At 44.7% G+C, this 22,029-nt stretch overlaps 1 protein-coding gene across 1 annotated transcript; it reads left to right on the top strand.

Moving 5' to 3' along the window:
* The first annotated feature begins 238 nt into the window (after positions 1-238).
* On the top strand, positions 239-4,994 carry LOC140694647 (trafficking protein particle complex subunit 9-like). The gene is made up of 3 exons (XM_072957808.1): positions 239-497; positions 4,296-4,374; positions 4,549-4,994. The coding sequence occupies exons 2-3, from the start codon at positions 4,331-4,333 to the stop codon at positions 4,856-4,858; spliced, it is 354 nt and encodes a 117-aa protein (XP_072813909.1). The 5' UTR covers positions 239-497; positions 4,296-4,330; the 3' UTR covers positions 4,859-4,994.
* Positions 4,995-22,029: the final 17,035 nt, after the last annotated feature.

Genomic DNA, 22,029 nt, shown 5'->3' with positions numbered 1-22,029 from the left:
CCCGCGCCACCTGCCCCGGCGCCTCGGTCACACCTGTCCAGGGCCAGGTGTGCCCCTGCCGCCTCTCACCCAGCCGGGCTCCCCTCAGTCCGCGGCTGGCGTCCCCTTCCCCTCTCCCACCCGCGAGTCCTCTCCTCCCGGGCTGCCTCTCCTCGGCCGCCGGCCCGTCCCCGCCCCTGGGACGGCTGTGTCCCGGGCGGGCCGGGTCTGCGGACCCGGACCGGGGCGGGCGGCTGGGGCTGGGGCTGGGGCTTGGGCTGGCCTCCGAGCGGGGCTGCAGACAGCGTTTCCACCGCCTCTGCTTTCCCTGCCCCGCGACCCCGGGGCTGCCCTCCTCTCCCTTTCCCGCTCCCCGAGGACCAGATCAGCGGTGTGGGCGCTGCTCCCTGGGCTGAGAGCCTCAGGCTGTAACGCCCAGCTTCTCCAGTTGGAGTCCGGAAAAGGGAGTGTCAGTGCTGAGCGAGCTTCGGTCTCTTCCCTTAGTGTTTCTGCCCCAGGTAAGTACCTTGAACACTTTCAGGTGTTATGATGGCGGTGCTTGTTGATGTCACGTGTTTTTATATTGCGAGGGTTTACAGTGTTGAAAGCAAGGCTTGGTTCATTTAAAAATGAACTGAAGGCATGAGGCTGTGACATCCTCCTTCCTTCCCTCTCCCAGGGTGAAACGTGAGACCGTAGATCTTAAAAAGTTACAGTCTCTAACTAGCCCAGCCCAGCAAGTGTGTTTTAACAGGAACAGCACCACCAGAGGCGTTGGAGACCCAGGGACATTGCAGTCCTAAAGAGCTCCTGGCACAGTTTGTTTTGTTTTGGTTTTTTGTTTTTCTTAAATTGTGAGGCAGACTAGTGGTATAAACAGAAAAATAATTGTCAGGAAATATTTTTTCATATAACAGCGTTATTGTGATATAGTTCACACACCATGAAGTCCATCCATTTAAATGGTACAATTCAGCAGCTTTTAGCATATTCACAGTTGTGCAACCATTATTATTCCAGAACGTTTTCATCACTTCAGAAAGACCAGTGGAAATGAATGACCTATCCACCCCTCCCCAGTGGTGTTTCTAAAGAAGTTTCTTGGCTATTCCTGACCATAAACTAACTTGTTATATTCCATGAAAAATCTGGTAGGAATTCTAATCAGAATTGCAATGAATCTGCCTATGAAAACAGGAAGAATTAATGTCTTTATGGAATAAAATTCTTCTACCCATGAATATATCTGGGACCCTATCTTTTCATTTGTCCAGAGCCTGGCCCATGGGAAGTCCTCGCTATTTGTTGGGCTTGTGAATGATGAGATTCTATACATTGTTAGTTGCAACTGTAGCCTTCACAGAAAAGAAAAGTAACCTCAGTGAAGCCAAGTGACTCGTTGAGGGTCAGAAAGAGTGACAGCCAGTGCTGGAATGATCCAGCGGAGTTGGTGCTTGCAACCAGAATTCTCCACCACCTACAGCTAAGGGGATTAGAGTGTTCTTTTATTTTTTCTTAATGGCGTTGCTTTTAGTTTTACTTATTATATAAAATTTTTTTTTTTTGAAGTGTAGTCAGTTTACAATGTTAGTTTCAGGTGTACAGCAGAGATTCAGTTATAAACATATGCATATGTATATACATTTGTTTTAGAGTGTTTTTAGTGAAACTCATTACAAGAAATTGAATATAGTTCCCTGTGCTATATAGTAGGTCCTTGTCATTTATTTTATATTTATTGTGTATCCATTAATCCTCCCTTTCCTGCCTGCTAACCACAGTTTGCTTTCTATGTCCATGAGTCGATTTCTAGCAGCACCTCTTTTGCTAGTAATATATGCTGGTTGACAGTTTTCAGTTTCAGTAATTCCATCTTATCTGTGGGCACTTTTCTTCTGGTGGCCTTTATGTGGTTTGCACACGTGTTAATAGAGATCTGTATTTGGGAGAACTCCAGGCCTCATGTAGTCCCTGGTACAGAGCGTCCACTGAGTTGATGCTTGAACTGGGGAAAAAGCACAGTAAATGTTGGAATTTCCACTATGGTTGAGAATTCCAGGTTTCTATAACCTGTTTAGCCCACCTTAATATTTGGTGCACCCATACTGGGTAATTTGGTGGAATTTCATGGTATGGTGGTGTAGAGACAGGACCTTGTATGCTTCTTCTCTTTCCTTTTTCTAACACTCATTCTCCTGGGCCTCCCAGATCCTCCTCCAGAAGTGCCCAGTGCTGGCTTGGTGCTGCAATGAGGCTATATTTGTTAATAAGGCCCTTTCCTCATCTCTTCTGAGCCTCCGTTTCTTTCTCTGCACAATGAGGGCTTAGACTAGATAAGTGCTTTTCAGTTTCTTTTAAAGCCATGTTTCCTTTGAGAAACAGAAAATGCAAATCTCTTCTCTCAAACCAACCCTTTAGATTTTGATAATTCCTCCAAGGGGTGACTTAGCTCTTTGTGGAAAATTGATGTGATTGTGATTCCAGGTGGCACAGAAAAGACTCTTCAGAGATTTATTGCAGGGAGAGGGCAGGAAAGGGGCAGTATGTCACGCTTTCTAGTTTGAGCACTGGAGCAGGGGCTTCGATTTAAATACGGTGTCTGACATGGCCTCTTTCTAAACTTGTACAATGAGATAAAGTTCTCTATCTCTGTTTCTTGATGTGTCAAGTTGGGGTGATATTATTTTAGGGCTTTTTTGAAACATTATACACATAAGCCATTTGTGTCTTGGTAGGAAAAAGACCTGCTAGGGATTCAGGGATTTGTTTAAAAAAAATAATCTTGTCCATAGCACTCTGTCGGTGTGTATTTTGAAGTTCCTGGAGGGTGAGGGTTGAGTCTAAAGTCCATCGTGGGACAGGTGGCCCATAGTTCTCCGTGCCTGAGATTGCCCCCTCCTCCACAGTCCTCTTCCTCAGTCCAGGATGAAGTTCCCTATTAGATTTACACAGAGATCTTGTGGAAATGGCTTTTCATTTTATTGTTTCACCAAGAAGGGCTGCCATCATGATCTCTGTGGTCAGGTTTTGAAGGGCTGCAATCATGATATCTGGTCAGGTGAAGGCTATGCAATTGGGAGTTTCTATTTAATAATGAAAAGTTACAAATAGAAAATTAGAACAAGGGTGGTGACAGGGGCTCTTGGTAGTGGGCACCATTAGCTTTCTTAGCTTCAGGTGCAGTGGCCTATTGCCACGAGGACCCGTCCTTGTGCTCTGAAGTTGAAGGGACCAGTGGGTTCAGTGGGAATGTTAACCGAGTGTATCTCATGGGCTGGGCATTGTCCTATTTGTACTGTGTGTTCATTTTTTGAGACAGTGAGCTCACTTAACCTCAATAACCTCTTTAAAAAATTATACTTTTTATTTGAGATGTAATGTAGATTCCCATGTGATTCTAAGAGATTATATGAAAAGGGCCTATGGACACTTTGCCCAGTTTTCCTTAATGGTTTCATCTTGCAATGTTGGGGTACAATTCATTACTGACTCAGTAACAATTTGAGGTTTGTGTTATTGCCCTCATTTCTATTCACGATTAAACTGGGGCTTAGAGAAACACACAGGGTTAGTGTAAAGTCGGTTGGAACGTGGGCCTGGGATTTCCAGGTATTACCATTATGATGGTCTGTGGCAGGGAGCAGCATTCACTTTGTTTGTTTATTCATTCATTCAACAAACATTTATTGAGTAACCTCTGTGGGTCAGATGCTTTCTTAGGGTTATCTGATTCTTCAGCAGTACTGAGAATCAGGTAATGTTTTTTTTTTAATCTGAGAAAATTAACTCTGAGAGGTTATAATCCCCCCAAAAGGAAATATAGCTCATAAAGGAGCGATAGTAAATTTGTACAGTCCCTCCTTTTTATGAAGGTGGTACCCTAGGCATTTTACATTTGCAAACTTATGTAATCCAGATGTATTCTTGTAAGACAAGGAGTTTTTTTTAATTGAAGTTTATTCAAGTTTACAATGATGTGTCAATTGCAAGGTGTTTTTTGAATTTTTATTTAAAAAATTTTTTTGAGAAGGATAAATAGGTTTATTTATTTGTTTAATTTTTTAAAATGAGGTACTGGGCTTTGACCCCAGGATCTCGTACATGTTAAGCTTGTGCTCTATCACTGAACTGTACCGTCCTCCCCAAGGAGAGTTTTCTTATCCATTATTCTGCAGCTGAGGAGTTCAAATAAATTGGATAGAAATCCAGATCTTTTCATCTTTATATTTCTTTATATTCTGCTGAAGGGTGTTGGGGAAAGCAGTTCCTTTGTTCATTTATTTATTCAGCATTTTTGAGCAGTGATTTTCCATCAGGGCCTTGCTAGGTGCTTGGAAACAGAAAACAAGAAATGACCCTACACTGCAGGGGCAGGAAGCCTGGACCAAAAGCTGGGTAATGTGATCCGAGCTACAGTAGCCATGTGCAGACTCTGTGGACAAACTGTACCCCCGGATTTGCTTTGGCTTCCCTTGCCATGTGACTTGTACACACCAGGTCACCGCAACCCAGATGGGCCCACAGCCCACAGCACAGTATGTACCTCGATCTCCTCTCCCCTCTCGGCAGGGCCTGCAACATCAGCATCCCTGACTACGTGCAGTGTGCTGAGGACTATGAGACTCTTCCCGTGGTGGTCCAACCCGTGGGGATCATCTCAGAGGAGAATTTCTTTTGCATCTATAAGCGAATCTCCTCGGTGAGCCAGATCAGCCCGTGCGGCTCCCAGTGGGCACTCTGTATCCACTACAGGCACCACTATGCACCCGAGAATGGGTGGAGCGACTTCCAGACCCACTGCAAGGTCGTGGGCCTTGTCACCATTACCGACTGCCTCTCGGCCAAGGGCTTTGAGAAGCTCCACATGCAGAGGAGCTGAATGACACCACGCTTAATGACTCTCAGCTCTTTGTCTTTGTGCTGCATGGGGAGGTAGCCGAGCAGTCGCTCACCAACGTGGCCTTCAATCTACGAGGACTGCAGGGTGGTGGAGAAAAGGATCGAGGGCTTCACAGAGTCACTCCTCATCTTGCCCAAGTCCAAGTAGCTGGATGGGGCCCCCGACAAGTCTGGGGACAAGATCACCCTCCTCTGCATCCCGTTTGAGAAGGAGGACGTCATGGGACTGAAGACAGACAGCAGGTAAGTTTCCCTGGGGGCCAGTCCACCCTGGCTGTGGGCCAGGTTTCTTCCCTACATCCAGAAAGGGATCAGCAAGGAAGAGGACTGTCTTGTAGCCAAGGGGGGAGGGAGGGGCAGCCCGCCGGTTTACAGACATTTAAAAGTGAATCTGCCTTTGTTTCAGAGAGATCCTTTTAGGGTTAGTGTGGACACTTACTCCCGCTTTTCAGCCAGGACCACTGGTGGGACCCCTGGAGTTGCTGTCCAATAGATTAGCCACAGTCACTGATGCTAGGAGCACTGGGGAGGAGGCTGGTCTGTGTTGAGACGTGCTGTAGGTCAAATGCACATCAGATGCTGAGGCTTGTCTAGTAAAAGAATATTAACTATCATGTTACTTCCTATATTGATTACATGTCAAAATGTTAGTATTTTAAATACAGTAGATTAAGTAAGATCTGTTCTTAAAATCTGTTTCTAGTATTTGTTTTTTGTTTGTTGGTTTGTTTCTTTTTTTACCGTTTTAAATGTGGCAACTGGGAAACTTTCTTTACATGGCTCTCATTTCATTTTTGTTGGGAAGCCTGTCCTGAAACAGTGTCAACCCTTTGTTTATAGATGAGATGCTGAATCCCGAGAGGCAGAACGAGGCGCTGGTTGAGCTGGGGCTGGAGCCAGTGTCTCCTGCCCCCAGGCCCAGCACCTGTTCGGCTCAGGCCCTCTCTTCCTGCCCGACAGCCACCATGCCAGGTTTGGATATCAGAAACACTGCCAGGGACTTCCGAATTAACTCCTAATGCAGGGAAAGGCGTATCACGGAGTATGGTAGAGAACAGAGAAATGCTCATTCTCACTTTGTCACTGTGATTAAGTCAACGGCCCCACTTTGCCTTGGAAGTGCAGACGAGCTCTTCTGGGCTGCCCACCTTCTGCTCTGTTTCCCCGTGTATCTATCGTGCTGTCCCTCATGCAGAAGAGGGTGAGATGCCTTTGCCGAGAGGTGGTCCCCCTTTGCTGGGGAGAGTGAGCGAAGCTGTGTCCCCCCAGCCTACGGCCTCGGTCCTTGAGTCTGGAGATCGCTCATGGCGGTCCCACAGGTGACGGTCGGAGGACCTGGTACATGCTGCCGGGCCCGCTGTGGAGGCGGTGCTCTGTGATTCTTGAACGTAACTAAGATCAGATTCTACTTTCTGGTTGTTGGTAAGTTGGAGGAGAAGATGCCAGAGAATTGATAAAAAGAATGTCGAGACCAGCCCTGTGGGTGATAGGCAGAGGGGACCCGAGTCCCACCTGCGTGAGGTGCCTATTGGGCTCTGGATGAATTTTATGTTCCTCCCAGACATCCCTCTATGGCTTAAGGAAGGGGCAAGTCATGTCGTGTCCATGATCTGTACTTGTCCTCACAGGGCCCTGTGATCTACATGCCCGCACTCCCCTTCTTCTCCTTGGAGATGAGGTGTCAGGTTTGGGAACCTGGGCACTGCTGAGATCATAGCTGCCAGCACTGTGCTACACAAAGGCTGGCTCCGTTCACCTAACCTGTCACCACCTGCTGAGTCCCAAGGCATCAGTCAAGGTAGGTGCATCGGTGCAACATAAGCAGGGACCACCTTCTCCCCCTGGACAGACTGGTGGGTGAGCAGTCGAAGCCCGGAGCCCTTCCCCAGCCCCCAGGCCAGTGCCTCCTCTTTTGTCATAGGAGGCACTGATGACATTTTTGCTCAGCAACTGCTTTGCTCTGAGTCTAAAAACACACCAGAGAATGTCAGCTTGATTTTGACTTTTGAAGGCTGCCCTTGGGATTTGGCGGAGTAGCTGGATATGTGCTTAGCCCATAGTGGAAGACACTGTCACCATTGTTTACCCAGAACCTCGTGTACCACGCATGGCTCCAGGCATCAAATACAGCAGCGCATTAAACCTCCCTCCTTGTGGGTCTTTCTGTTTTGGTACCATAAGGGCTCAGCCAGCATCTTAACGTCAGTGAGTTAACGCGACCAGTGAGCTCGGGTCAAGCACATTCTCTTCCAGTCACTTTATTCCATTGTTGCTTTTTCTATTCCACAGTCATTAATTTATAAAGCAATGCTTTGGTTCAGGAGAAGGGCCTAATTCTCTCCTGTTACTTGTGGTGGAAGTGAGCCTGAAATGTGACCACAGTTTGTAGCTCAAAAGCTGCCTAGACGCATGTAGGTGGAGTTTTGGTTAGGGGCGCTGACCACGCTGGGGTCCCCCGGCAGCGCCGCTCCCCTCAGGCCCCTGCCTCCCCTGGAGCAGGAGGTGAGGGTGTGTCTCACCGTCCCCGCGTCCCTGGCCTCACACACTCTCGTAAATTCATGTACATGCTGTAAAAATCATTTTTCTTCTTGTGTGTTTTTAATTATCTCTTGTTCCTCTTCTCCTTTTTCTTCGTTCATTTTTCTCTTGTACTGCCCAGTGAGCATGTTGTTGCTTCTGAAAATGTGGGCTGTGCTCACCCTGCATTGGGAATAGCCAGATCGCCCTCCGTGCTGTCTCCATCGCTTTAAAAAGCAAAAACTTAACAGATGCCTTGATCCGTGTATTATCCTAGTCATCTTTTTAATTTCTAATTTTTTGGAGTATTTGCTTTGTTAGCACATCACCCACTGGTGTTTGATACCTGTTAAAATCCTTGCTTTGAGGGACATGTTTGGTCCTCCTTATATTTGGTGACAAATGCGCCCTTATTAAACTTCTTTGATTGTTTTGAAGAAGTGAGATGCGAATTGATTAAGGCGGCTGCTGAGGGATTCTTTTCATGGAGAATTTAAACTTGGAAAGTCAAAGTCTGCAGCACCTTGCTTGATTCCTGCTTTTACACAAACGTGCTCGGCACGCAGTTCCTGCCTGTCGCTGTGTGACGTGCGTGACGGCGCTTCCTCGCCAGCGGTCACTGATGAGGAAGTGGCAGGCTCGGGATGGAGCAGCTGCAGGGGACGCTGTTGGAGGAAGCAGTCAGTTTTTTTTCCTTTGCATTCAACTTCCCCGTGCCATTTACCTTACTTTGCCTTCATAAAGGGGCAGAAGTGGGTCTAAAATCCATGCCACTCTTTTGTTCCCTTTATGAGGCTGGCTTTTCTGAGTATCAGGACAACATGGCCTTCTCCTAAGTACCTGGCTCACCTGGATCTGTTGGACACAGGGACTGCAAAAAGGGCCGTAGCTTCCTCTCTGATCCAGCCAGTGGGCATTCACAGCTGGGTCTGTGGTTTGCCTCAGCAGCCTTGCAGACCTCCCTGCTGTGGCCTTTACTTTTAACCCATGTTGGCAGTAAATAGCTGAATCCGTGTCTGTTGCAGTTGACGTCCACCACTGATGGCTTTGTTAGTTTGTGGTAGTCAGTCTCCAACACCCCAGTCAACCGTGAAGGAAGATGCTTTGGCCGACCTAGGACCTTGGATTCTCACCCCCACCATGGTTCATCTCACCTGGTGGAAGGGTTTGGCCACCGCCATCATGCTGACCATGAGACATTGTTGCTCCTTTCATGCTCTGGTCCAAATGTGGACACTTCATTTTTCACTGAATTTGTCTCGCTTGGGTCAGGACAGAATATCTGAATGAGTCCATCACATTCTGGGTGGGGAACAGAACAGAAGTAAGTGTCGCAATTAGATGGAGTCTATGCTGTCCAGGTTGGGAAATGCAGACTGGTATCTGTGATGGCCGGGCTGTACTACCCTGGACACAGGCACTTCCCGTGGCTCCCGAGAGCCCAGGGGTCGGAGTGAGAACAGTCTTGCCTAAGTTCCTGCATCCTCACCTGCTCACTAGCAAATGTGTCTGCTAATTAGGAGCTCCCCCGGACCTCGGGCCCTTCAAAGCTCAGACCACGTGAGAACTTCTCCTGGGCCTCCTTTATGAGAATCCATTGCCTTCTGAGGTGACCCGTGCCAGGAGATGCCTCCCCCTCCAGGGAGTAACCTACGGAGGACTGTGACTCACTGCACCATGCTGTGAGCTTGTGGGGTTTCTGCCATGGTCCCTGCAGAACTAGACTTGAGATGGGCTTAGTGAAGGAAATTACATGACAGATTCCAGGGCAGGGCTGGGGGGAGGGAACAGGGGAAATTGAATGTGACCTCAAACACATAGATGGGTGCTGGGGCTGTTACTAAAATGGGGAGTCTGGGAGGTACATGCCAGGAATCGAATTCCAGAGTAAATGGTGGACATGAGGCATTTTTAAGGTGCCATTTTTCATCCAAGTTAGGACTTCAAAGAGACACTGGTGTCTATGAGACTGGGGCTCAGGTGAAGGAGCCGGACTAGAGACACACGTTGGGAGTCGTCATTCTTAGCTGGTGTTCACAACCTTGCATGTGAATTAGATCATCTCGAGAGGTGCAGAATTAGGCTGTGGGGGGCAGGGCTGTGCCTGGTTTGGAGGAAAGCCCAGACCATGCAGCTTTGCTGTGTCAGTCAGCGGCGTTTGCGATTTTTCGACTAATGGCGTTTATCCTTAAGGGGCCGGGCGGTGGGCAGGGCCAGCCAGGAAGAAATCTGAAGGGAGGGTCATGGCTATGTGTGTGTCTTGGGAAGGTGCAGAGGCTGCAGGGTCCGGGAGGGTAGACTTCTTAGAAGCTGGATTTGGAGTGGGGACAAGGTAGTCACACTCACCTGTGAGGGAGGGAGGGAGGCCTATGGAGTCCCACCCTACCGGACTTGTTTTCCCATGAACAGAAGGCAATCATACAAAGTATCTGAGGTGAGAAGGGATGGGCGCTGTGAGGGGTGCCAACCTGGAGAATGGTGCTTGGAAAGTTCTCGAATACTCTCCCTGCAAAATAGAGTAAAAAATACCCAGACTCTTAAGAACACTGATAGTGACTTGGGAGGAGGCAGTTGTTTTTCTGGCCTCCTAAGGGTAAGGCATGTATCCGGGGATACACAGAAGATACGGGCCGTCTGTACCGGGGGCTTGATCCTTACCGGGGGAACAGTGTAAGTTCAAAGGGGGAGAAGGGCAGCGGAGGGCAACTAGCCAGGCCCCGTGTCAGGTACCAGTCGGCCGCCCTACTTGCGTGTTGCATTCACATCCATGCCTCCCAGGTGGGCGGTGGCAGCCCCCTTTTGCGGATTGGAAAGCCTTCTCAGAAGGGTTCAGAAATTTGTCCGTTTAGTGGCTAGTAAGTGCTGTAGCCGAATTCAAGCATGGCCTTGTCAGACTTCAAGGGCATGTACTCTCTATTAATTCTGGTACCTCCCTGTTGAACCTGGAATGGTGAAGTGGGTCAGTTTTGGAGCATTTCAGGAAAAGTATGATTTAAGTGCCTCAGGACTGTTTCACAAAGCTCAGCGTTCTTTGATGCTTCTGAAGCACCGCAGTGCTTTTCGCCCCGCAGATGTTAGGTTAGGTCTTACTCCTAGGTCGATGACGTGGTTGCAAATGACCTACAGGTGCAAAACCACACTTAGCAGCTTCTGAAGGGAAACTCTCCAGTTCTCCCTTGATTGGCTTTCTCCCACAGGCTGTAGCTGTGCTGCAGCATAAGCCTGAGCTTTACTTATGGAGTGAGGGTTTAATATCCAAAGTTAGCATAAAGCGATCAGATGAAGAAAATCGACATTGAAAATTTATTTTTGGGTTTCATTAGTCAAGATATACTATCAGTTAATGGCCCATATAGCAAATGAAATTGAGTAGAGGACATTGCATTTCTTCCTTTCTATTTAGTATTCTCTTACAGCATAAGGCTGCCTGCTTTGGAACATCAGCTCCGCCACCACGGCACCTATCAGTGTGTTGGTGTGATTGCATTTACACAGTGAATATAATCTGGGCTTCCTCAGCCTCAAAAACTCCAGTGCATAATCACGGGCTGTAGCCATCTCTTAGTCTTGCAAATACTTCTAAAATTATATGATGCCAGAAAAGAAAGAAGAGAGTGAGAGAGTTTGTCTTTATCAAAGTTCCTTTCAATTCTAACTGCAAACAGTTGTTGAGCAGCTCTGGTTTCCTTTGGATATGAATGTATACATTTCTTTGCATGTAACCTTGGTTCTGGACTAGAACACCAAGTTCTTGCTGTCCACAAGCCACAAAAATATTAGCCAAATTGCACACGTGTGAAATAGTTTATATTTTTTCTGAGAAAGTGTCCTTGAATTTGGGACTTGGGCTGTGATTTTTGCTTTTGGCTTCCCCCAGCCCCCTTGCAATCTCTCACTCCTTTCCACGTGGCCCCCAAGATTTCGTGGTCTCAAAGGAGGGGGCAACTACCCAGTTGGTCACCATGTACTGCTGCTGTAGACGGAGCCCAGCCAAGACCTAAAGGACATTATCAGAGAGGACTTCCTGGAAGAAATGTGCTCTACATTCAGTTGTGATGACAGAGTAAGAATCAGCCAGGAGAAGGAGTCAAGAATGTGGCTCAGGTCACAGGTGCAGCCCTGGCAGGCGCTTGGAGGCTTTTGGCGTGGGGACCCGGGGAGAGTGCCCTGTGTGGTCCAGGGTGGAGGGTGCCCCTGCTGGGGAGGACACTGGAGAGAGTCTGGGGTGGAGGGCTTTGGAAGAACTTGGGTTTTACTAGAACTGACACAGTATACAGTGAAGGGTGTCATCAGAAAGTGACCCTCAGGAAAGGTACTTCTGGTTTTGCTTCTGATATTCTACAGACAGAAGGGTCGGGACGGGCGAGAGTAGGTATCTCTGTCACTTTGAGACTCACCCCGTCATTTATTTATTCATAACACACGCACTTCTCTGAGTCTAGGGGAGAGAGGATGTAGCCACATTAGTAAGCAAAATGTATTTGCTTCTTGAGAGCTTAGCATTGTCAGAAGTTTACTTAAGCCTATAATATTCTAGGAACAGAGGAACAAATTGTGGATTTTGGAGGGAGGGAAGGCTTCCTTGGGAAACAGTCAAAATGAGCCTGGAGGCAAGTGGGAAGTAGGAGCAGTTCAGGGGGCCCCTGAGGTCACTGGGGACCTGGGTACTGAGGTGAGGCTGGGCGAGCAAGGTCTGGGGTGGGGATAGAATTCCACCAGGGAGCCTCTGAATGGTTTGAAGTGGGGTGATGTAATCAAATTTGTGATTTGGGAAGGCTGCCTTGGCTTTGTGTGTGTGTGAAGCGGGGAAGAGGTGGAGGGTGCCACCAACTGGGGGATCATTAGAAGACCATTCACAGGCTGGGAGAAGGGCGTCGGGGCTGCTTGGGGACGGCAGGGGCAGTGTGGATGCCGGATTTCTTTATGGGGGGCCTTGTTAGCAGGGCCACCCTAGAGGAACCTTGTGGCTGCAAGAAAACTGATGGAGGCCGCCAGCTGGACTTTCCTCTTCACTCTTTCCCTGCCTTGTGTGATGTTCTTAGCTCAGCCAACATTTGGAACTGATAATTTCCATTTGGAAATTTGGAAGAGCTAATTTCCAGGGTAGCCCAGGATGCTGTTGAGCTCGTTCGAGTGAGATCTGATAGGATCTAAGTTTGTGTTCAGTTCTGGATGTTCACTTAGCTAGAAACGTCCTGTCATTTCGATTTCCAAAGGGGTTTTTATTCTTGATAAAGATTGCTTGGTGAGAGGAAATTTAATACAGCTGTTGTCTTTTTCAAAAAAAAATCATATCTTTTAAGAAATTTAATATTCAAAAGAATAGGAATATATAAAATTGTTTAAGTAAGTTTTTGGTGTAGTTTCTTTGCTTTCTGAGCTACTGTGGAGTTAGAGCCTTTGCATTACTTAATAGCACATCCTTGTCAGTATTTAAAGAGCTGTTAGTGAGCCCCCCAGGCCTCACCTCTCAAAGAATCGTTAGTTTGCTCTGAAATAGTGAGATCATAAAGGTCTTGTTTGCAGAAATCAAACAGTTTGTTTAAAATCCGCAGCATAGCCCCATTTATAAAATAATAGTAAGTTCAAAATTAAGAAAGTGGAGGATAATTGACTTTTTTTAAACCTGAAGCATGAACTTTCTTGTGCTAATTTTGCAACTGGAAACTTTGAAAAGAAAAATCCTACTGCAAAATCATCTACGTGAAATATATATATGAGTTTCACGTTTGAAAAGTAAATGCGTAGTGGTTTTCGAAGTCAGGAGAATTCCAGCTCAGATACTGGCAGTGATGGTTGCTGGTTTTCAATGGAAGAGCCTTAATTTTCCTTCTTACCTTTTTTTTTTTGTACTGAGAGTGTTGAGTACTGCTTTGCCAGCATGATTTTGGGGCAATTTGAGGGCAGATGTCGTGTACCAGCAGTGAGATATTTCCATGCATTTTATTTTCCGGACATCACCAGGGCACATATGGGGTTTGTGCCTGCAGGCTGGAATGCTGCAAGACTCCCTGATCCATCACCGTTATATCCTGGAGCTGCTCTGGTCAGTGAATGATTTTCTGTGGCTTGGAGGTAATGCGGTCTGATGGAGATGTTCAGATGTGCAGTAAATTGCTATTACTTGAAATAAGAGTAACCTAGAAACATTGCTCTAACAATACAGGATGAGGGAGGAGAATTGGTTGAGCTGCTTGCAGTGAGGAGTCTTCTCAGGTGACTCCCACACCGTGATTCCTGCCAATATCCGCCCCAGCCCTGCGCGATAATCCTGCCGAAGCAAGCATGCACTTTGCTCAGAAACGCAGTGAATTTCCTTGTGCCTCTGTTGGTTGACTTTTTTTTTGAAAGCACATCTTGCCCTTTGCTTAAATGCCATCCCTGCTAGTCACCACTTACACTCATTCTTCTGAACCTCGTCCATACATAGCTGTTGAATGGATGAACAGAATGTAGTATCTCCATGTAGTGGAACATTATTCACATGTAGAGTGAATAAAAATGAAAAAAAAAAAGAGGAAAATGAAAAAGGCCGCCTGTTTTGGAAAGTCCACCCTGACTGTTCAACCCGCCCTTTTCCCTTTGAAACCCAATCACTTATGCTCCACTCTACTCTTTTTGATAGTACTTACCACCTTCTAATAATCTTTAACGTTTTCCAAAAAAAAAAAAAGAGAGATGCTGATACCACTTCAAAATTGACAAGCCTTGATAACAGCACGTTAAGTGAAAGGAACCAGACACAAACGGCCACATACTGTTGAATTCAGTGATCTGAAATGCCCAGAATAGGCACATGCAGAGGCAGAGAGCAGGTGATGGTTGCAAGGGGCTTGGTGGAGGGGGATTAGGGAGTGTCTGCTAGTGAAAGGGGGATTCTTTTGGGGTGATGAAGTGTTCTGGAAATAGATGGTGGTGAGGGCTGCACAACCGTGAGTGTGCAGAAGACTGCTGAGCGCTGTGTCTGGTTGTGCCTGTTGTAGGGCGGCTTTAATTTGTTCTCATCCTGCCATGTCAAGAGTCATCTTGTGCTGTGGCCGTTCTACTCCTGTGAATGTTGAGGGCCAGAGACTTTGTAGAATCATGTTTCATTTTTCCCCCTTGCTGAGTGTAGGCAAAAAAGATTTAAGCCTGAGGAAGTGCTCCATCTGCAGAAATGTCTTTTAGTTTTGCATGGTGTAAAAATCTTGGGAGCTTTTAATCGTTGAGGCCAGTCTGTGGGGGGTAATAGCCCGTGAAGCCTGGGTGAACCCGGGGAGAGCCGCGCTTCCCTCCCGGACACGGGTGGGGATTTCCCCCCCCTTCAGGCAGTGAAGGGCCCAGACCCGTGAGCAGAGTTGACAGTCGTGAATATTTATGTGTATCCGCTGCTTCATCTTGGATATTAATTTCAAGCTGAGTCAGTTTATGTCGGCAGCCTCATCCTACATCAGGAATTTATAGTATCTGCTCTTTGGGGTGAAGACCTGACAGACTTGATTATTTAACAGTCTCCCTTGAATTGACATCTCAGATTCCTTTGTCAAAAGCAAAACAGCAGAAATACAGACGTCCTTTAATGCCGTTGTGACCTGGAACTGGTTTAGTCTCTGTGCCTCAGTGGCCTTATCTGCAGGTGGGGAAGATGATAACAGTGCTTCCCTCAGAGGGGGTGGTGAGGGGAGAGTGAGAAACGCAAATGGAGGACTTACATGAGATGCTTATGTATGACCGAATTTAGTGCTCTCAGCCTGGTGAGGCCTCAGGGGCAGAGATGTCAGAACAGAGCAGTCCTAGCCGGAGCTCGATCCGCATTAGCAGCTTTTATGATCAGTATCACCACTGTGGGTTATCAGGTAGTTTTAAGACTTGATAATATGAATTCATGAATAATGTTAGAAGACTAGACATTTCAGATCCAGGTTACATAGTTCTCAAGATTTCTACTGAGAAATGGATGGTTTCTTCCCAATCTAAAATCTGAGATGGGTCTCTAAAAAATTCTGTAATCCTCCATCTTTTTGCTTTAATTCTCCATTTCTTAAAAAACATAGTTTTTAAATGGAGTTAATGGGGACTGAACTGAGGGCCTCATGCATGCTGAGCACATACTCTCCAAAATGAGGTATAATCTCCCCCGTAATTTTTTTTAAACTTTACTTTCTTAGTATTCAGAGGTTAGAGGCCTCTAATTCTTTATCTGGAGACCTGTCATGAACCTGTAAATCTATAATTAATGGGCAAAACTTGTTTTATTAAAAAAATCAATAGAATATTCTGCAATCCATCCAAAAAGGAATGCTCATTGACTAAAAATGTTTCTACTTTAAGGTGATTTCTCCTTTGTGGTCTAGCTTAATTTACTAACAGCCATCCTCATCATCATATTGACCAAGCTCGCTCTGAGTGGACACCTACCTAAGTCTAAAATGCTTTCCTCGTGTTTTACTTCATAGCAGGTGTTTGACGGTAGGTATCAGTGTCTCCTTTTTTGCAGCTGAGGGATTGAGAGATGGAGCAACTTGTCCCCAATCACACGCAGCTGGCGGTGGCTAGCTCGGTGCTGGAATCCAGGCTGCACACTATGCATTCTCAACTGCTCCTCTAATGAGCCTCCCATTAAGTGGTTACCCTTACTCCTGTGGCTCCATAAATGGCCGATTTTAGTGATCTCAGCCTGATGAGGCCTTCAAAGGAGAGACACCATTGAGAATGTGAGACAGAGTGGCATAAATTAAAATTGTACATTTTCACAAATGTTTAATTCTCAGGTAATTATATGAAAAGTTGATTTTTTTTATTTGATTGCTCTGTAAGCACTGAAAACCAAACATTAAAAATAATTATAGTGCAAAAGAGAAGTGGGCTTTGAAAGTCCAACCAGTGCTAATGATGTTACTTGTTTTTCTCTAGTGGCCCTTATTGACAGAAATACTTACAAAGACTGAATTGCTTTATGTAGTCTTAATATGGAAGAAAAGATTGTCAGTGAATATTGTAAGTAAAATCTTTACTCTTTTCTTTCCTGTTGATGAAAATGTAAGTTGTTTTCATGGCTTAAGTACGTTTCCTCATTTGTGAAATTTGAGTAATATCTTTTAAATTGTCTGACTGTGAGAGTTAGACGCCTTGTATACAAAGAACCCAAGAGGTGATTAATAAAAGTGTGCTGTCACAATGACAGATATTTTAGAAGGATCAACTCTGAATACTAAAGAGTTTCTCTTATTTCTGATGCATATTCAATATATATATATGATATATTTGAATATGGCTTAAACTAAGAAGGATTCATTTTTTTTAATGTAGTATGAAGTTTTAATGAAATCTGTATCATTCTAGTGAGACAGGGACTAGTTAAATTACCTTAATCAGATGACCTTGAAGATTAATTACACAGAATATGTATTGTTACAACTCAGAATTCATGTTGTCGTGTAACCATGCACTCAGACATTTAAATTCGTGGGATTCTGACCAGATCAATTAAGTTTAGTAAAATCCACATTGATCATTTTTAAGGAATAAGCTTCTCTTGCGATTAAAGAAAACTTTGTTTTTTTTCCTGTACTCTTAACAGGTTTAAAATATCAAAATATTGATTTGAGATGTCACTTTTCTAATAGAATAAAGCTCATGCTGTTTTATTATGTAAATAAATGTTTTTGTATTTCAATAAACTTGTATGATATCCTGGCTCTTTTAGAAGTACTTTGCAAAATACTTAGATAACCTACTGTTGGAAAAATACAAACATGACTTTTATGAATATAGTGCCTAGTACAGTGCTTTTGCTACAGTGCAAGACATGAGGCCTAGGAGAGCTTTGCTGCCGATTACCAGGAGGACAGATCCCATGTCTCAGTTTCCCCTCCTGCAAAATGAAGTGGCTGGACTGGAATCTTTCCTCTTCTAAGATGAGTTTCCATGAGCCTATGTCTTCTGTTTATATTCAGGAGTATTAGCAATATCAGATTAAATACTGAATACCCCTCCCTTCCCCGGAAGCAAAGTGCAGTATGTGCTACATAAGCTTTTAGTTATCTGATTCTCGTTTCTGATCCTACAGGCAATTTTTTTGTTGCATCTTTCCCGGCAACCTGGAAGGTCTTTTTAGCCATAGGTGGCGCTGTTGCACTTTCTTACAGTCTTGATTTTCCTGTTTGTAAAAGAAGGCTTAAACAACGTTATTTTATTTTGATTCCTTTGCTTAATGTTTCAGAATAGCCCAATGTCCATTATGTCTGTCTACCTGGAAAAATTATTCTGCTTATATCTTAGTTTTATTCTGTCATGTCACTGTGAACATTTCAGACTTGCTTTGCAAACAATGGCAAAATTCGTCTTGTCTTCCAGTGTTAGAAACCAGTGATCCGGGATTTTATAAAACAGCTAGAAGCGGCCTCTGGAGCACCTTAAAGCTGAAAAGTGTATTGAGTTCCCTGAGTATTGACCCCGCCGCTGTGTGTTAATTGGTGGTAGGAGATTTGGTGCATTTACGAAGGGGTGTAGTTTTTGACTTGGGTTTGCATGCACGCGCTGCCACTGAGCCATGTGAGCCTGAGTCAGTTCGTTTTGAGATTTTCCCTCGTCTGTGAGATGGGGACATTCATATCTGCTTTGTAGAATTGTGAGAATTAGAAATTATGTAAAGAATTTACCACAGTGGGTATGTCAAGAGGGCTCAAAAACTTTAGCTGCTGTTTTGTGTGAAGCCATCATTTGAGAATCTTTGGCAATTACTAAGAAACAGGAAAATAAGAAAATCTGGTTTTATGATGAAAGATATTTGAGGAGCTTCCATATTTCCTATACCCATAATTAAGCATCAACAGAGTAAGAACTGTTACACAGTCATCCTTAACCAACGTTAAGCCACAGATTATTTGTTACTTCATATATGTTGGGGCCTAAGGAGATCCAATACTTATACAAATGTTGTCTCCAGCAGCCAACTGAGAGATGACACAAAAGAGTAGGCAGGCGATAAATGTCTTCTTTGTTACTGATGAAGCCAAGTTCTCCATGAACTTCAGGGCTGTGGGAAATGCATGTCATGACACTGTGTCCCAGAATTAGAGACTCACGCTGTCCCATGTAGCTCTGGGCCACAGTGAGCCTTCCCTTGAGAGGACCTGCCCCTTCATGCACAGGGCTTTCCTGCCATGGAACTGAGCATCGCTGGTGCTTCCCAATGGTGACCAACACTGGAGGGAAAGGAAGGATTTCAAATGCCCTGCTTGTCTTCCCAGACTCACACCTCACTCTGTTACTGTGATGAGGGCTAGATGTGGGCCAGGTGCCAGGGGTGTGAAGGGAGTAGCACTCTCCATGGCCCAGTGGAGTGGTTAGGAGGCATCCCCCACCCGTGGTTTAAACAGGTGGTGAGATAGAAGAGAAGTGTGCTCCCCAAGAGTTTATAAAAGTAGAAATAAGGATTTTCTTTGTGACTTAGACTAGTCAGGAAACACATAAATGATAAGAAGGCAGACTTGTAAATCACTTTGATATTAATTTAACATTTGTTGAGCACCAAAAGTGTGCTACTTTCTTTTCTGAGAGTTTTACAGAAATGAATCCTTCAATCTTCTCAACAAGCGAGTAAGGAAAATTTGATTGTTGTCTCAGGTTTACAATGTGGAAATTGAGGCATACAGAGGGTAAGTAAGTTGGCCAAAATCACAGAACTAGTAAGTGGCAGAGCTGGTATTTAAACCCTTGCTGTCTGGTTTTGAGGATCCCAGAGATGGGCTTTGGGTGTTTAGCGTTATCTGTATCCCTGAATCTATGTACCCCTGTGCATAAGTTAGCCCAGAAAGGACAGGGAAAGGAGAGTTACACAGGTGCTCATAGTCGTATCTCGGCCACTGTCCACGGAAAGTGCACTGTGATTGTCGTTAATTGTTTTCCAGGCAGTATATCAGTTCTTATAACAGAAATTTAGTCAATTGAGTTAATCTAGAATCCCTTCCTGCTCTGCTTCTGTCCATGGTTGCCATGTGACTGCCTGCCCGTGATTGGGCGGTGGAGGAGAAAATGTACTCATGGTTGAACTCTGATATTTCAGTCTGGTTCATAGTGTCACATCTTCTGTTACATTAATAAGGTAAGTTTCTGGTTTTCTTTCATCAGTGTGTCATGAGTTTGGTTAATGTGAAACCAGTCCATGGGAGCCCAGGGGTGCTGACGGTATAATTTCTGAGCACGTTGTGGCACTTCAACCCGAGCAGACCTGGCTGGAGGATTTCCACCAACCGCACTGATTTCCCCCAACAGCGGGATCCTCTCCCACCCCCGGATGTGAGGCTGGGAGCTCTCTGAGTAGGCCAGTCAGAGGCCAAGTCCACCAATCAGAAAATAATGAAGTACCTGGAAGTGGGTTTAACAGAAGAAAAGGGCTTCCAGGTTGTCTGATGGGCTGTTCGAGTCCGTTTGGTGAAAAACTGTCCTGTGTCTGTGGTTGAGCTGCTTCTTTGCTGTTGAAAAGTCTGGATTAGATGAAGGGATTTTAAAAAGCAGAAAGGAGTGATTTCAGGTGGTACGCCCACACAGGTGAGAAGTGATGGATGACCGCCTGTGTGAGGCATAGACAGAGTCTTACAAACTTCATAAAATAACTTTAAAATCTCTTCCATCTGAGTGCAGTTCCTTTGGGGTCCAGTTCATCACTGGTCACGCTGAGAATGCAAAAATTGATGATGGCAGAAAGGACACGAAGGCATCAAAAAGGTCTCAGTCATTTTCCCTTTTTAAAGGATGCGGCACAGTGTAATATATTTGAGCTGGTTTTCCACTGAACACTTTTGAGTGTTTTCTGGGACACCCCAGTGCCCCAAACTTCCGTGCAGCTGGGTGTCCCCTCAGTGCAGCTCCGTCAGCGCTTGCCCTGGGCTGACGTGGTGTCACGGGGAGCAGGACGGTCAGCGTCCCCGGCTCCTCCGAGCTCCGTCTCCTCATCCGCAGAGCCGGGTTTCTCATCCGTGTCTACTTAGTAGGGTTGCTGAGAATCACACGTGATGGTTGTCAGGTGTGACTTGTGGTTGTCTCTGTGATTGGCATATAGTCAATATTTGATAGAAACACTTTTTTTGTATAATTGTAGCACATAGATTGCAGTGGTTTTTAGTCTGCATTTTTTTATAACTGTATTCTTATTTTTAAATATGCACTTATTTTTATTTACTTTTTTGGAGGTACTGCAGAATAAAGCCAGGACATTGTGCATCCTAAGCAGGTGCTCAACAACTGAGTAATACACACCCTCCTTGTCTGCACTTGAAAATAACTATTGCAATAAACAAAATAGCTCTTAAACACCATCAAGTTACCTAGTCCCTGTATAGACAATTGAACACGTATGCTATTTCAATATGAATAATTGTTGTTGAGAAATAATTTCTGAATCTGTTAATGTGCTTAAAAACGATCATAGGTAGTGATAAACATGAATCTTTGATCCAGTAATCCTTAGGGTCTGTTTTGCCATCAAGGGAAATTACATTCTACAGAGAAGGCTAATTGGGTCTCTTTCGTATTTGGATGGTTTAGCAGATGATCAAGGCTTTCAAAAGCTGACAGTTTTGTATTTTAAAGTAACTAAAAAGTTATCTTCTAGAAGTTGTAAGTACTAAGCTTGTGATGTGCCCAGTAATCCAGGGGTAAGTGTCTGTGCCTGTGTGAACGTATGTGTGTATGATTTCAGGAAGGTAGAAATAAGTTCCATATAGACTTCGGATACCTTTCTCCTCCAGTTCAAGGAATAGGCATATATTTACACAAATAAATTGATATTGTTTGTCATTTGGCATATTGTTGGGAATAAGAGGTTCTCATAGTTGTTTCAGAAGGGTTGGGGAGTATGAGCTTGGAAAATGGGAGGAGAAAGAGGCAAGGAGGCACTACACACTTTGTGCAGGATATGAGAAACAGTAGCTTTTCATTTCTCTTTTCTTCTAAAGCAAACTGGCACTGAATTGTAACCTAGTATTACTCAGAATTGCTTTTCTGATCAGATACAAGTGCCTCAGATTTTTCAAGGCAACATGAATGATGAAATGTGTTTTAGCAGTTATCTTTAAAAGTAGTTTTATTTTTCAAGTAAAAGGCTATTGCCTGTTCTTTCTTCCAGCGGTACAAGAAATTCTCATTGATCTATGTACATGATCTATGAGCTTAGTTTCTTTTTTTTTTTTTTACGTGCTTGTTTCATTGTGGTTTGAATGAATGTTTAAAATTTCTGGATTTTGATCTTTAGAACATGCTGATTTATCAGAACTGTAAAAAACCTGATTGTTCTTTGGTCCTTGTTTTTTGGGGCACCCTATTGATTTCTTTTGTCTGTTAAAGAGGGAAATTCTTCCTCTAGCCTGCAGATCATTAAGTGAATGGTTAGCAGTGTGCCTTTAATATTATTTGAATGCATTGAGCATGTTTGTCCAGTGAATTTTGAATTGACTCATTGTAATGACTTTGCTTTGGTTCTGTGACTTTTGCTCCTCTCCACAAGAATTTGAATTCTCTGTTGTATTTTGTATACGTGTTCTTAACAGGGGAAGAAATTTTGTATTTTTTACAGAGGTGGGTTTTCCTACCCCTCTGAATGCCTTCTGTAATTGATACAATAAATGTCTATTATTGCAGTGCATAATTACTTCA

This window comes from Vicugna pacos, unplaced genomic scaffold, assembly GCF_048564905.1.
Source record: "Vicugna pacos unplaced genomic scaffold, VicPac4 scaffold_77, whole genome shotgun sequence".
In the NCBI taxonomy this organism is placed as follows: Eukaryota; Metazoa; Chordata; class Mammalia; order Artiodactyla; family Camelidae; genus Vicugna; species Vicugna pacos.
Note: the sequence above shows the minus strand (reverse complement) of the source record. Positions and strands in the feature narration are given on the sequence as shown.